Source organism: Myripristis murdjan, chromosome 17 (genome assembly GCF_902150065.1).
Source record: "Myripristis murdjan chromosome 17, fMyrMur1.1, whole genome shotgun sequence".
NCBI classification, from domain to species: domain Eukaryota; kingdom Metazoa; phylum Chordata; class Actinopteri; order Holocentriformes; family Holocentridae; genus Myripristis; species Myripristis murdjan.
Genome location: NC_043996.1, coordinates 35,671,380 through 35,686,379, shown reverse-complemented (window position 1 = coordinate 35,686,379; position 15,000 = coordinate 35,671,380). Strand labels below are relative to the sequence as shown.

General features: G+C 48.6%; 2 protein-coding genes across 6 annotated transcripts in view; one reads left to right on the top strand and one right to left on the bottom strand.

Moving 5' to 3' along the window:
- LOC115374960 (inositol monophosphatase 1-like) overlaps positions 1-6,567 on the top strand; it is a 9,684-nt gene extending 3,117 nt beyond the window's left edge. For both annotated transcript variants that reach the window (XM_030074158.1, XM_030074157.1), the window contains exons 5-9: positions 199-244; positions 1,092-1,200; positions 3,152-3,260; positions 3,997-4,148; positions 5,209-6,567. In XM_030074158.1, coding sequence (XP_029930018.1) covers positions 199-244; positions 1,092-1,200; positions 3,152-3,260; positions 3,997-4,148; positions 5,209-5,333 — 541 coding nt within the window. In that variant the 3' untranslated portion in view covers positions 5,334-6,567. The remainder of the gene's footprint in view (positions 1-198; positions 245-1,091; positions 1,201-3,151; positions 3,261-3,996; positions 4,149-5,208) is intronic.
- An 80-nt stretch (positions 6,568-6,647) lies between these two features.
- The window catches only part of LOC115374939 (E3 ubiquitin-protein ligase RNF31), a 24,784-nt gene continuing 16,431 nt past the window's right edge, over positions 6,648-15,000 (bottom strand). For all 4 annotated transcript variants that reach the window (XM_030074116.1, XM_030074119.1, XM_030074118.1 and 1 more), the window contains exons 17-20: positions 12,246-12,312; positions 12,077-12,170; positions 9,778-9,946; positions 6,648-8,439 (exon numbers count right to left, since the gene is read on the bottom strand). In XM_030074116.1, the coding sequence (XP_029929976.1) occupies positions 8,302-8,439; positions 9,778-9,946; positions 12,077-12,170; positions 12,246-12,312 (468 nt within the window). In that variant the 3' untranslated portion in view covers positions 6,648-8,301. The remainder of the gene's footprint in view (positions 8,440-9,777; positions 9,947-12,076; positions 12,171-12,245; positions 12,313-15,000) is intronic.

Genomic DNA, 15,000 nt, shown 5'->3' with positions numbered 1-15,000 from the left:
TAATGACATCATAACATCATAATAACAGAACATTATAACACCATGGTAACGTCTTAATAAAATTACACCATAATCACATCATGGTGATCTTAACCCAGCAATTTATTTTCTCTTGAACATTAAAAACATTCCTGAATGTTACTAACATGAAGGATCTCTAACCCTGAAATTAACAACCGAAAACGTTTTTCTCCTCAGATATCCCTTTGTTGCCATTTCCATCGGCTTCGCTGTCAACAAGCAGGTCAGTCAGACCAGTAACCAGACCAGTGACCAGACCACCTCAGACCAGTAACCAGACCAGTAACCAGACCACCTCAGACCAGTAACCAGACCAGTAACCAGACCAGTGACCAGACCACCTCAGACCAGTAACCAGACCAGTAACCAGACCACCTCAGACCAATAACCAGAACAGTGACCAGTAACCAGACCTCAGACCAGTAACCAGACCAGTAACCAGACCACCTCAGACCAGTAACCAGACCAGTAACCAGACCAGTGACCAGACCACCTCAGACCAGTAACCAGACCAGTGACCAGACCACCTCAGACCAGTAACCAGACCAGTAACCAGACCACCTCAGACCAGTAACCAGACCAGTAACCAGACCAGTAACCAGACCAGTGACCAGACCACCTCAGACCAGTAACCAGACCAGTGACCAGACCACCTCAGACCAGTAACCAGACCAGTAACCAGACCACCTCAGACCAGTAACCAGACCACCTCAGACCAGTAACCAGCCCAGTGACCAGACCACCTCAGACCAGTAACCAGACCAGTAACCAGAACAGTGACCAGTAACCAGACCTCAGACCAGTAACCAGACCAGCTCAGACCAGTAAACTGGTATAGTTGTGTGGCTGATGTTATGTTAACTAGACAGTTTTGACTGGTTGGTCACTGGTTTGCTGACTGGTTTGCTGACTGGTATGGTATGTTGACTGACTGGTTTACGGACTGGTTTTCTAACTGTTGTGTTGACTGACTGGTTTACGGACTGGTTTTCTAACTGTTGTGTTGACTGATTGGTTTACGGACTGGTTTGCTGACTGGTGTGTTGGCTGTTTGCTGACTGTTTTCCCAGTTGGAGTTCGGTGTGGTCTACAGCTGTGTCGAGGACAAGATGTTCACGGCGAGGAGGGGGAAGGGAGCGTTCTGCAACGGACGACCGCTGCAGGTTTCTGATCAGAAAGGTGAACCAATAAATTGCTGATCACTAATCAATAACACGTGCTGTACTGCCAGCCGGTCATGTCAGCAGGTGGTACTGCAGTATTGTGCAGTGCAGAATACTGTGGTGTAGTATAGTGTAGTATAGTGTAGTGTAGTGTAGTATAGTGTGGTATGGTGTAGTGTAGTGTAGTGTAGTGTAGTATGGTGTAGTGTGGTGTAGTGTAGTGTAGTGTAGTATAGTGTGGTATAGTGTAGTGTAGTGTAGTGTAGTGTAGTGTAGTATGGTGTAGTGTGGTGTAGTGTAGTGTAGTATAGTGTAGTGTAGTGTAGTATGGTGTAGTGTAGTGTAGTATAGTGTAGTATAGTGTAGTGTAGTATGGTGTAGTGTGGTGTAGTGTAGTATAGTGTAGTGTAGTATAGTATGGTGTAGTGTAGTGTAGTATAGTGTAGTGTAGTGTAGTATGGTGTAGTGTAGTGTAGTATAGTGTAATGTAGTGTAGTATGGTGTAGTGTGGTGTAGTATAGTGTAGTATGGTGTAGTGTAGTGTAGTGTAGTGTAGTGTAGTGTAGTATAGTGTAGTATAGTGTAGTGTAGTGTAGTATGGTGTAGTGTGGTGTAGTGTAGTGTAGTGTAGTATAGTGTAGTGTAGTGTAGTATGGTGTAGTGTAGTGTAGTATAGTGTAGTGTAGTATGGTGTAGTGTGGTGTAGTGTAGTGTAGTGTAGTGTAGTATAGTGTAGTATAGTGTAGTGTAGTATAGTATGGTGTAGTGTAGTGTAGTATAGTGTAGTATAGTATGGTGTAGTGTAGTGTAGTATAGTGTAGTGTAGTGTAGTGTAGTATGGTGTAGTGTAGTGTAGTATAGTGTAGTATAGTGTAGTGTAGTGTAGTATGGTGTAGTGTGGTGTAGTATAGTGTAGTATGGTGTAGTGTAGTGTAGTGTAGTATAGTGTAGTATAGTGTAGTGTAGTGTAGTATGGTGTAGTGTGGTGTAGTATGGTGTAGTGTGGTGTAGTGTAGTGTAGTGTAGTATAGTGTAGTGTAGTGTAGTATGGTGTAGTGTAGTGTAGTGTAGTGTAGTATAGTGTAGTGTAGTATAGTATAGTGTAGTGTAGTGTAGTATAGTATGGTGTAGTGTAGTGTAGTATAGTGTAGTATAGTGTAGTGTAGTATAGTATAGTGTAGTGTAGTATAGTGTAGTATAGTGTAGTGTAGTGTAGTGTAGTGTAGTGTAGTATGGTGTAGTATAGTGTAGTGTAGTGTAGTGTAGTGTAGTATGGTGTAGTGTGGTGTAGTGTAGTGTAGTGTAGTGTAGTGTAGTATAGTGTAGTATGGTGTAGTGTGGTGTAGTGTAGTGTAGTGTAGTGTAGTGTAGTATAGTGTAGTATAGTGTAGTATAGTGTAGTGTAGGTGGGTGTGGCCGGGGAAAAGGCCGTCTGGGCTGACCTCCTCAGCCCGCTGTGACCCGGCTCAGGATAAGCAGCCAAAAATCAAGATAAAGATGAAGATGAAAATAGTATAGTATAGTGAGGTAAAGTAGTTCTGCTCTACTACTGCACTATACTGCTTTATACTGCAGTATAGTATAGTGCAATATAGTAGAGTGTAATATAGGACAGTATAGTGAGGTGCAATAAATTAGTATTGGTTCTAGTATTGTATTTCTTGTACGCTGTACTATAGCATGATGTACAGAATAGAATGTGTGAGTAGTGCAGTGTGAGATGTACAGTGAAATACGTGATGCAGTACAGTACAGTACATCACAGTACAGTATGATGTAGTATACTGTGGTGTGATATAGTAGTGTGGTATGATGGGGTGTAGTATGTGTCATTGTGCTGTACAGTGTGAAGGAGTATTTTATGGTGTAGTACTGCATGTGTTGGGGTGGTAATATCACAGTATCACATCATGTGAAGCTGCTCTCTGACCTCTGACCTCTGACCTGTGCCTTCTATTTCCTGTCAGAAATCAGCCAATCGATTGTGGCCACAGAGTTCGGCTCCATCAGAGACCCGGAGACCGTCGACAAGGTCCTGAGCAGCATGAGGAAGATCCTCTGCATCCCTGTGCACGGGTACACACTCACTCCTTCATCTGTTCACTCCTTCATCTGTTCACTCCTTCATCATCACAGCTCACATTTGACAGATGCTTTTACCCAAAGCAACAAACGTCTGAGGATTTTATTCACCAACAAGAGCAGCTCAGTTCAGGAGAGAACAACCACATCCAGAGCCATGAAGCTCTGGATGTGGTCCAGAGGACAGGGGAGCCTGGAGGAGGGAGGGGGCGGAGGGCGGAGGGCGGGAGGGAGCGAACACCTGGAGGAGGGAGGAGGGCGGGAGGGAGCGAACACCTGGAGGAGGGAGGGGGCGGAGGGCGGGAGGGAGCGCACACCTGGAAGGACACCTTCTGGAGCCCTGCCAGGGAGGAGCTGCAGGAGCCACATGCACCTGGAGCAGGAGGCGAGCTGCGGGTTCAGGTGTGCTCTGATCCTCCTGATGTTGTTCAGGACGAATCAGCATGAGCCACAGAGGTCACATGATCCTTACAGGTCAGCTGGCCGTCAGTCAGCACACCTCAGCTGCAGGTGGATTTAGTGGGAAGCAGCTGAGTAGAATCCAGGTGGATCCTGATCCTGGCCTGGCTGGGACAGGTTGACCTGAAGGTGGCGCTCCTTCACCTGTTCCGAGACGTCATTATCATAGCAGATCATGTTGTTCTCCTTTGGAAGACAGAGCTTCAGTCCCTGACACATGACTCACCTGAGCCTGACCAGGTGACAGCAGCTGTCCTCTGTTGCTCCTCAGGATCCGCGGTGCAGGAACAGCAGCCGTCAACATGTGCCACGTGGCTTGCGGCTGCGTCGACGCCTACTACGAGATCGGGATCCACGTGTGGGACGTGGCCGCCGCCGCCGTCATCGTGTCGGAGGCCGGCGGCGTGCTGATGGACGTGACGGGTAAACACTCACACAGAGAGTGAAGGGCACAGTCCCATGGAAATAAACTGCAAGCTATAGAAGCAGCACATTATAGAAGCAACACATTATAGAATCAACAGCAGCACATTATAGAATCAACACATTATAGAATCAGCACATTATAGAAGCAACACATGATAGAAGCAGCACATTATAGAATCAACAGCAGCACATTATAGAATCAACAGCAGCACATTATAGAATCAACACATTATAGAATCAACACATGATAGAAGCAACACATTATAGAAGCAACACATTATAGAATCAACACATGATAGAAGCAACACATTATAGAAGCAACACATTATAGAAGCAACACATGATAGAATCAACACATGAAGCAACACATTATAGAATCAGCACATGATAGAAGCAACACATTATAGAATCAACACATTATAGAATCAACAGCAGCACATTATAGAATCAGCACATTATAGAATCAACAGCAGCACATTATAGAATCAGCACATTATAGAATCAACAGCAGCACATGATAGAATCAACACATTATAGAATCAGCACATTATAGAATCAACACATTATAGAATCAACAGCAGCACATTATAGAATCAGCACATTATAGAAGCAGCACATGATAGAAGCAACACATTATAGAATCAACACATTATAGAATCAGCACATGATAGAAGCAACACATTATAGAATCAACAGCAACACATTATAGAATCAGCACATGATAGAAGCAACACATGATAGAATCAGCACATGATAGAATGTTCAGTTTTGGCACCAAACCTGCTCACTGAATTTATTTGGTCGTCAGGATGTTGGTCTAGAATGAAAGTGGAGTAGAATCTTCTTGTCTGTCTGTTGACTGATCAAACCTGACACACACACACACACACACACACACACACACACACACACACCTAACCCTGTTCTGTGTGTGTGTGTGTGTGTGTGTGTGCGTGTGTGTGTGTGTGTGTGTGTGTGTGTGTGTGTGTGCGTGTGTGTGTGTGTGTGTGTGCGTGCGTGTGTGCGTGCGTGTGTGTGTGTGTGTGTGTGTGTGCAGGAGGGCAGCTGGATCTGATGTCCAGGAGAGTTCTGGCCGCCAGCAGCCGCAGCATCGGCGAGCGAATCAGCAGAGAGATCGAGGCGTTTGCTCCCGTGAGAGACGACGCTCCGCCGCCACAGTGACACACAGGAAGAGCTCCGCCCACCTCAGCTGCATCGGGGCGGCCCAAAAACACCAGAGTTGGAAATCTAAGCTCCGTTTTCCGACTGAGAAAAAAATGTCACCAGCAGAGTTTTCTCTTCTCTTGTAACCAATTTAGAGCTCAGGAGCTTAAAAAATATGAAACTGAAAATTTACATGTAGAAATGGGCCAGTGTGTGTGTGTGTGTGTGTGTGTGTGTGTGTGTGTGTGTGTGTGTGTGTGTGTGTGTGTGTGTGTGTGTGTGTGTGTGTGTGTGTGTGTGCCACAGCCAAACACGTTTCCTGTCAGTCTGCCCGGCTCAGAGTTTGAGAGCAAAACCAAAGAAAAAATGTAAATTAGGAGCGCGACGTTTAAAAAAGCAAACTGGTTCCTGTGGCCTCTCCAGGCCACCGTACACTTCCTGTTCTGCCTGGTGTTCAGGTGCGACGGCGTACGAGGGTCAGTGTAGGGAAACACACACACACACACACACACACACACACAGTGCTTTCCCTACAGTGGCCCTGACACGGCGTTGTGTTCAGGAACCGACAGAAAACCCGACGCTGTTGGTTTTGTGTTCAGCTGAACGTTTTTATGGTCGCTGTTTGTACTTTTCACATCTTCATCTTTTCTATGAGAGGTTCTTCCTCCGTCACTGGTGTGTGTTGTGTGTGTCAGTAAAGTGATCATGTGATGTCAGCCCGGCCGTCCGCACATGCTCAGTAGAGGCCAACAGAGACAAAGCAGGAAGTCATCAGTTCTTTATTGAACCAGTTAAAGTGCAGAGGAAGTGAAGCAGGAAGCTGAAGGTTCCACATCAGACTAACAGTTAGCACTCGTTTCATTTGCCATTAGCTCACATTAGCCATGCTAACACATGCTAACACAGACGAGGTTGTTAGCTCGTTAGGGCCTTCCTGTTAACGTTCAGCTCGTTAAGGCGTCTCCACACACACACTCATCACATTCCTGAACCGTCCTCCAACATGGCCGCCAGCAGCAGCCGTGACTCACTTCCTGCTTCCTCTTGGTACCACGTCCACGATGTAGAGGAGTCTTTTATTGTGAAGCGGCTGGTCCGTCGTCTCGGCAACAACAAGTCAAACAACAACAGCCTGCAGGTCAGTGTTGTGTCCAGCGGGGGCAGCACTGAGCTAAACAGCCTGCAGGTCAGTGTTGTGTCCAGCGGGGGCAGCACTGAGCTAAACAGCCTGCAGGTCAGTGTTGTGTCCAGCGGGGGCAGCACTGAGCTAAACAGAGCAGAATCTGTGTGGGTCAGTGGGGCTCAATGCTCTAAACTGATCAGTCCATTTGATCCAGATATTGATCAGTAACTGGACTGTTCCTGTCCATATTTCTGCTGCAGACAGGATTATAAACTGAGATTATAATCCATGGCTGTGAGATTATGTGAGTTTGAGCAGATTTGCACTGGCATCATCAGACCTGATTTTCTCTGTGTGACTGTTTAGCCCAGTTTCAGCCTCTGTGGCGCCCCCTGCAGGTGAACACGGAGGCTGCAGCTCAACAAATTTGAAAACTGTTTTCACATTAAAACAATAAACCAACAGAATCTGTTCACAGTGTCTCTCTCTCTCTGTGTGTGTGTGTGTGTGTGTGTGTGTGTGTGTGTGTGTGTGTGTGTGTGTGTGTGTGTGTCTGCCAATAAAACATTTTGATCTCTGCTTTAGAAGTGAATTTTAACGAGGAAAGTAAAATCTGTTCTGAAAACTGCCTCAAACCTTTAACCAGCTGACGATGTCTGGGCTGTTTCTTCCAGCCAATCACAGATGAGATGAGATGACGTGACTTCCATGTTTGTTTGATATGGACAGTAAACATCAGAGACCTGGAGAGGAGGAAGCTCCTCCTCCACATGAACCCTTTCAAACCTGAGAGAAACTCCCTCGTCTTTTCAAAATATAGCAAAAGACTCATTTGTTCCTTCTTTGTTTTTTGATATTTTAGATTTTTCTCTATATCATTTCTAACATTTCCAACAAATTTGTTGCATATTTACCTTTTTTACTTTGGGTTTTTCTTATTTTCCTTCCACAAAAATGTTTTTCTAAAAATATTTTTTCTCTGTAAAGACTCTCAAAAACACTTCATAGGCTGAAACTCTATTTAGAAAATCTGAAAATAAATAAAATTATTTTTCTTGGGGTAACACCTAACCCGCTGCTCAAACTGCAGCGGCTCACCAGAAAAACAAACCAATCAGCACTGCTGGACCTCAGCAAGCATCAGCCAATCATGTGGAGTCTTTAATTACCATCAGCCTACCCATGCTTTCGCAGAGAGGAGGGCGGGGCCACCGATACTGCCAGCCAATCAGCTGGCCAGACTAAGACATGCAACAAAAAAAAACAATAAAAAATATCTGAGTTAACTGGTGTTACACAAAATGGAAATCTCAGTCCTGCCCTCATGCTCCTGTTCAGGCCCCCCCCCCCCCGGACATCACAGGGGGGCGGGGTTTAATGGAACACACCTGTCCTTGTAGGCGGAGACATTTTGTTGCCGACTCCAGGTGTTTTTTAATTTGGCCAGATCATGAAGTTACTGTTGTTAATATCATTAACAATAATAATATTATTATTATTATTATTATTATTAATGCTGCAGGGCGCAGTGTGCAACAAGTCATGTGACCTTTGTAATTACATGGATATCAGGGTTTCTTTACACGCATGAACACACCTTCACTGTCTCTCCTACAAGCTGACTTCCTGAATAACTGATAACTCCAATGCATCGTGGGTAATATGGCCGGCTGACTGGCTCCCTCAGCCTTCAGGGTTTCACATGCACGCTGATGACGGCGGCAGGAAGTTAAACACTTGATGAAACACGGAAAGTCTCTTCAGTTCTTCAGAATAAAAGCTTTCAGTTGCTATGGAAACAACACCTCTGGCCGATTGGTTACAGCCAGACGCTGACGTCAGGCTCGGGGGCGGAGCCACTCAGTCGCTCAGCAGCAGCACTGCAGGGTCGCGAGGGGGCGGAGCTCCAGCAGCCTCAGAGGTCAGAGGGCAAAGGTCACCGTTGAGCTGGAGCGAAGAGGCTCGCCGCTTCCTGATGGGCACACTGTGGACCAGAGTCTGACAGACAGACAGGTCACAGAGAGACAGACAGGTTATAGGGATAGACAGGTTACTGATAGACAAGTCACAGAGAGACAGACAGGTCACTGAGAGAGACAGGTTAGAGAGAGACAGACAGGTTACTGAGAGACAAGTCACTGACAGACAGACAGGTCACTGAGAGACAGACAGGTCACTGAGAGACAGAGGTTACTGAGAGACAAGTCACAGAGAGACAGACAGGTCACTGAGAGACAGGTTACTGAGAGACAGACAGGTTACTGAGAGACAGACAGGTCACTGAAAGACAGACAGGTTACTGAGAGAGACAGACAGGTCACTGAAAGACAGACAGGTTAGAGAGACAGACAGGTCACTGAGAGAGACAGAAAGGTTATAGGGATAGACAGGTTACTGATAGACAAGTCACAGAGAGACAGACAGGTCACTGAGAGAGACAGGTTAGAGAGAGGCAGGTTACTGATAGACAAGTCACAGAGAGACAGACAGGTCACTGAGAGAGACAGGTTAGAGAGAGGCAGGTTACTGACAAACAGGTTACTGAGAGACAGACAGGTTAGAGGGATAGACAGGTTACTGATAGACAGGTCACTGAGAGACAGACAGGTTACTGAGAGAGACAGACAGGTTAGAGAGAGAGGCAGGTTACTGACAGACAGGTTACTGAGAGAGACAGGTCACTGAGAGACAGACAGGTTAGAGGGATAGACAGGTTACTGATAGACAAGTCACAGAGAGACAGACAGGTCACTGAGAGAGACAGGTTAGAGAGAGAGGCAGGTTACTGACAGACAGGTTACTGAGAGAGACAGGTCACTGAGAGACAGACAGGTTAGAGGGATAGACAGGTTACTGATAGACAAGTCACAGAGAGACAGACAGGTCACTGAAAGACAGGTCACTGAGAGAGACAGGCAGGTCACTGAAAGACACAAGTCACTGATAGACAGGTTAGAGAGATAGACAGGTTACTGATAGACAAGTCACTGAGAGACAGACAGGTCACTGAGAGAGACAGGTCACTGAGAGACAGACAGATCACTGAAAGACAAAGGTCACTGATAGACAGACAGGTTAGAGAGATAGACAGGTTACTGATAGACAGGTCACTGATAGACAGACAGGTCAATGAGAGACAGACAGGTCACTGAGAGACAGACAGGTCACTGAGAGACACACAGGTCACTGAGAGACAGACAGGTCACTGAGAGACAGACTAGTCACTGATAAACAGGTCAATGAGAGACAGACAGGTCACTGAGAGAGACAGACAGGTCACTGTATTAAAATGAGAGTGAGACGTGTAAACATGGCGGGTGCAGTGGTGAGACTGACCAGGCGGAGGCGCTGTGCGAACAGAAGCTCCGCCTCCTGAGGCTTCCTGGTCGGCACGGCGACGCCCCAGCGCTGCAGCTCGGTCGCCATCTCGGCGGCGCTGAACAGGACGGCCGGGTCGGCGCCGCTCCGGTTGATCAGCTCCACCAGACGCTCCTTATAGTGCAGCCTGAGGCACAGGACACGCATGTGACCACGCATCACGTGACCCGCATCACGTGACCCGCATCACGTGACCCGCATCACGTGACCACGCATCACGTGACCACGCATCACGTGACCCGCATCACGTGACCACGCATCATGTGACCACGCATCACGTGACCCACATCACGTGACCACGCATCACGTGACCACGCATCACGTGACCAGACATCACGTGACCCGCATCACGTGACCACGCATCACGTGACCACGCATCACGTGACCAGGCATCACGTGACCCGCATCAAGTGACCACGCATCACGTGACCCGCATCACGTGACCCGCATCACATGACCACGCATCACATGACCACGCATCACGTGACCCGCATCACATGACCACGCATCACATGACCACGCATCACGTGACCCGCATCACGTGACCACGCATCACATGACCAGCATCATGTGACGAACATCATGTGACCACACATCACGTGACCACGCATCACGTGACCAGCATCATGTGACGAACATCATGTGACCACACATCACGTGACCACGCATCACGTGACCACGCATCTGGACTGGGAGCAGACTGGGAGGTGGGACTGGGAGGTGGGACTGGGAGCAGACTGGGAGCAGACTGGGAGCAGACTGGGAGGTGGGACTGGGAGCAGACTGGGAGCAGACTGGGAGGTGGGACTGGGAGGTGGGACTGGGAGCAGACTGGGAGCAGACTGGGAGCAGACTGGGAGGTGGGACTGGGAGCAGACTGGGAGGTGGGACTGGGAGGTGGGACTGGGAGCAGACTGGGAGCAGACTGGGAGGTGGGACTGGGAGGTGGGACTGGGAGCAGACTGGGAGGTGGGACTGGGAGCAGACTGGGAGCAGACTGGGAGGTAAGACTGGGAGCAGACTGGGAGGTGGGACTGGGAGGTGGGACTGGGAACAGACTGGGAGCAGACTGGGAGGTGGGACTGGGAGCAGACTGGGAGCAGACTGGGAGGTGGGACTGGGAGCAGACTGGGATCAGAATGGGAGGTGGGACTGGGAGCAGACTGGGAGCAGACTGGGAGGTGGGACTGGGAGCAGACTGGGAGCAGACTGGGAGGTGGGACTGGGAGCAGACTGGGAGCAGACTGGGAGGTGGGACTGGGAGCAGACTGGGAGGTGGGACTGGGAGCAGACTGGGAGCAGACTGGGAGGTGGGACTGGGAGGTGGGACTGGGAGCAGACTGGGAGGTGGGACTGGGAGCAGGCTGGGAGCAGACTGGGAGCAGACTGGGAGGTGGGACTGGGAGGTGGGACTGGGAGCAGACTGGGATCAGACTGGGAGGTGGGACTGGGAGCAGACTGGGAGCAGACTGGGAGGTGGGACTGGGAGCAGACTGGGAGCAGACTGGGAGGTGGGACTGGGAGGTGGGACTGGGAGGTGGGACTGGGAACAGACTGGGAGCAGGCTGGGAGGTGGGACTGGGAGCAGACTGGGAGCAGACTGGGAGGTGAGACTGGGAGCAGACTGGGAGGTGAGACTGGGAGCAGACTGGGAGCAGACTGGGAGGTGAGACTGGGAGCAGACTGGGAGGTGAGACTGGGAGCAGACTGGGAGCAGACTGGGAGGTGGGACTGGGAGGTGGGACTGGGAGCAGACTGGGAGGTGGGACTGGGAGCAGACTGGGAGCAGACTGGGAGCAGGCTGGGAGGTGGGACTGGGAGCAGACTGGGAGGTGAGACTGGGAGCAGACTGGGAGGTGAGACTGGGAGGTGAGACTGGGAGCAGACTGGGAGCAGACTGGGAGGTGAGACTGGGAGCAGACTGGGAGCAGACTGGGAGCAGACTGGGAGGTGAGACTGGGAGCAGACTGGGAGCAGGCTGGGAGGTGGGACTGGGAGCAGACTGGGAGGTGGGACTGGGAGCAGACTGGGAGCAGGCTGGGAGGTGGGACTGGGAGCAGACTGGGAGCAGACTGGGAGGTGGGACTGGGAGCAGACTGGGAGGTGGGACTGGGAGCAGACTGGGAGGTGGGACTCGGAGCAGACTGGGAGGTGGGACTGGGAGCAGACTGGGAGCAGGCTGGGAGGTGGGAATGGGAGCAGACTGGGAGCAGACTGGGAGCAGACTGGGAGGTGGGACTGGGAGCAGTGGTCTTACTGGCAGTATCCTCTGTGTTCTGGCAGGGTGGGTCGACCGCAGGCCTCCTCCCTCTTGCTGCCGGCGTCTCTCAGCTCCAGAACTGAACACACACCTGGAGGGACAGGTGCGTTAGTGAAGGTGAGGGGAACACGCCACCGGCAGACCAACGGGCAGAAATGCACTTTACCTCCTAGAGTCGTGTGAGCTGAGCTGCCATTGGCTGTTCCCAACCAGGAGGGCGACACTCTGTAATGCTGGAGGACAGAGCTCAGGTTAGTGCAGACAGAACAGGGTCCACCTCATCAAACCACACCGCGGCATCATGGGAAATGGAGAGACCACAAAGACCTTTGAGCTGATGTGTGTCTTAGTTACAGAAGACGGCAGGAGAACCACCTCCGACTGCAGCGGATCATCAGAGACCACCAGAGACCATCTGAAACCATCAGAGACCATCAGAGACCACCAGAGACCACCAGAGAGACCATCTGAGACCACCAGAGACCATCTGAAACCATCAGAGACCATCTGAGACTACCTGAGACTACCTGGGACCAGCACAGACTGTGTGAAGGTGGAGCAGCTGAAGGCCTGTGCTGTGCTGACTTCATCAACATAAAACTGGAAGCCTGTGAAGAACTGCCAGCAGCTTGGAAATGTTCATGCTCTTTAAAATCTGTTGATCAAGTTCCACGACTGGAGTTTTCTGTGGGATTCGGTTTCTCCTCGTCGGCTCACTGAGCATCATGTTTTATGTTTGCATGTCACCCACAGGTCAACACTCGAGTGATGAAACCCTTCTCCCAAAGGCCAGTGAGGCTCCTTGAGATGAATCCAGAGACTTCTGCATGCCGTGTGCCCAGTAAAAGGCTTCCACACTACACGCTGTGTGCCTCTGTAGGGCCCTATCCACGATCACAGATTCGCGGAATTAGCCAAATAAAACGGAATCTATTTTTAACGTGGAATATGGCGGAATTTAACATCATTTGAATGAAATGCTGTTTTTTTTGGCATTTCTGCGTTATTTGACAGTCACAGTGGAGATGGACAGGAGAGGCAGGAGAGGCAGGAGATGACCTGCAGCAAAGGACCTGAGGTCGGATTCGAACCCCGGTCGCTGTGATCGGGACGGAGCCCTGGTACCTGGTGCACGCACTTTACCGGTGAGCCACCGGGGCGCCCCCTGAAATGCTGTTTTTGCGTGGAACGTGAACGTATGTCTGGGGAAAATCACATGGAGGGAAGCAAATCTGGGTGGCACAACCGCTCCAGTGGTTTCAGCTGGACCACCAAGAAAAACCATTCCAACACCTGCACGGCACCGTACGAGTCCAAAAGGCAGAGAAACTTTCCAGCTACAGCAGCGCACTGACATAGATTGTGTAACAAAGTGAAGATATGCCACTCTGCTCTGTTTTCACTGGCTAACAGCAGCACACTGGCTTAGCTTGTCTATTCAGAGAAGAGGTATCACTTCGGCTTATTTTTCAATCTGTGTTATCACAGGCATACTACTGCTCATTCATTGGTAGCTGAATTGTTAGGTCTGTTTGATAAGTAATTTACATTTTTAAAACAAATAATAATTTAACATATTGTTAAATTACACATTAAATTAAACACACACTAACACTACATACTGAGTGTTTGAGCAGCATCTCCTCTGTGGTAAAAAGTACTCTGTTGTTGTGGATGAGACTCTGATGCAGGACACTGCAGGGTCCTAAACACCGTCATTTGGAAGTTAATGTGAATAGCAATCTTAAATTAAGTTAAATGTGTGCATGCACTGACCCAACATCAACCCTCAGGTGAAATAATTACTGATGCATCCTCTTGTCATTTTTGTTCAATCATTAATAACATATCATTTTCAGCTTTTATTGCTATAACAACGTAATTGTTAAATAATAAAGTGTTGTTTATTTGTTACCTCAATTAATTTAAGGTAATTTCTATTTCATTTGCGTGCATTTCAGTCATTAACATTTTAGTCATTAACATTAAAAACAAACTCTTTTTTGGTAGTAAAATAAGAGTAAAAGGTAAAAAAAACGGAATTCCCAAAAATTAAAACAGAAAAAAACAGAATTTGGGAAAAAATAAAACGAAATTTGGGAAAAAATAAAACGGATTTTATAGGGCCCTACCTCTGTCAGAGCAGTCAGCCACCCATCACCCCAGAGACTGTCTGCCAGTTCAGTCAAAAGTAAACAAAAGAGGAGCTATATGCAAAAACCTATTTAAAATGAACACTGCAGCAACAAAACCAAATAGGAACCTTCAATGTGGACTCTTAAATATTAGATCTTTGTCATCTAAAGCTGAATTAGTAAACAAATTCATTTCTGATCATCAACCTGCAAATATGAAGCAAGCATCACGAAGATTTGAAAGGATATGGCGTTCTACCAAACTGGAGGAATCTCACTTAGTTTGGCAGGAAAGTGTCAGAAGACAGAAAGAAAGGCCCCCTGCTGCTCAGCTCACAGAGGACAGTCAAAACAGGCCCAGGTTTCTCTTCAGCACCTTGGCCAGGCTGACTGGACGCCATAGCTCTATTGATCCCTGCAGTCCTTCAGTAGTAATGACTTCATGAACTACTCTAATAATAAAACATCAGAGACTAAATTAACTGTCTTCTGCCTCTTACCGACACCCACCGATCTTCATGTAAAACCTGGCATATATTTAGACTTTTTCTCAAATCGACCTCCTGAACTAATCGAGACAAACTCCTCATCTAAACCCTCTACCTGTCTCCTAGAGCCCATCCCAGCTAGCTGCTTAAGGCTATGCACCGCGCTCCTTTAAAAAATCTTCATCTTGGGATAAAGCTCAGAAGCAGGACGTCCCGTAGCTCTGCTGCTATAGGCCCAGCCTGCCGGGGCCCTCCCATGATGCACTGGGCTCTCCCTCTCCTCCCTCTCATATCCATA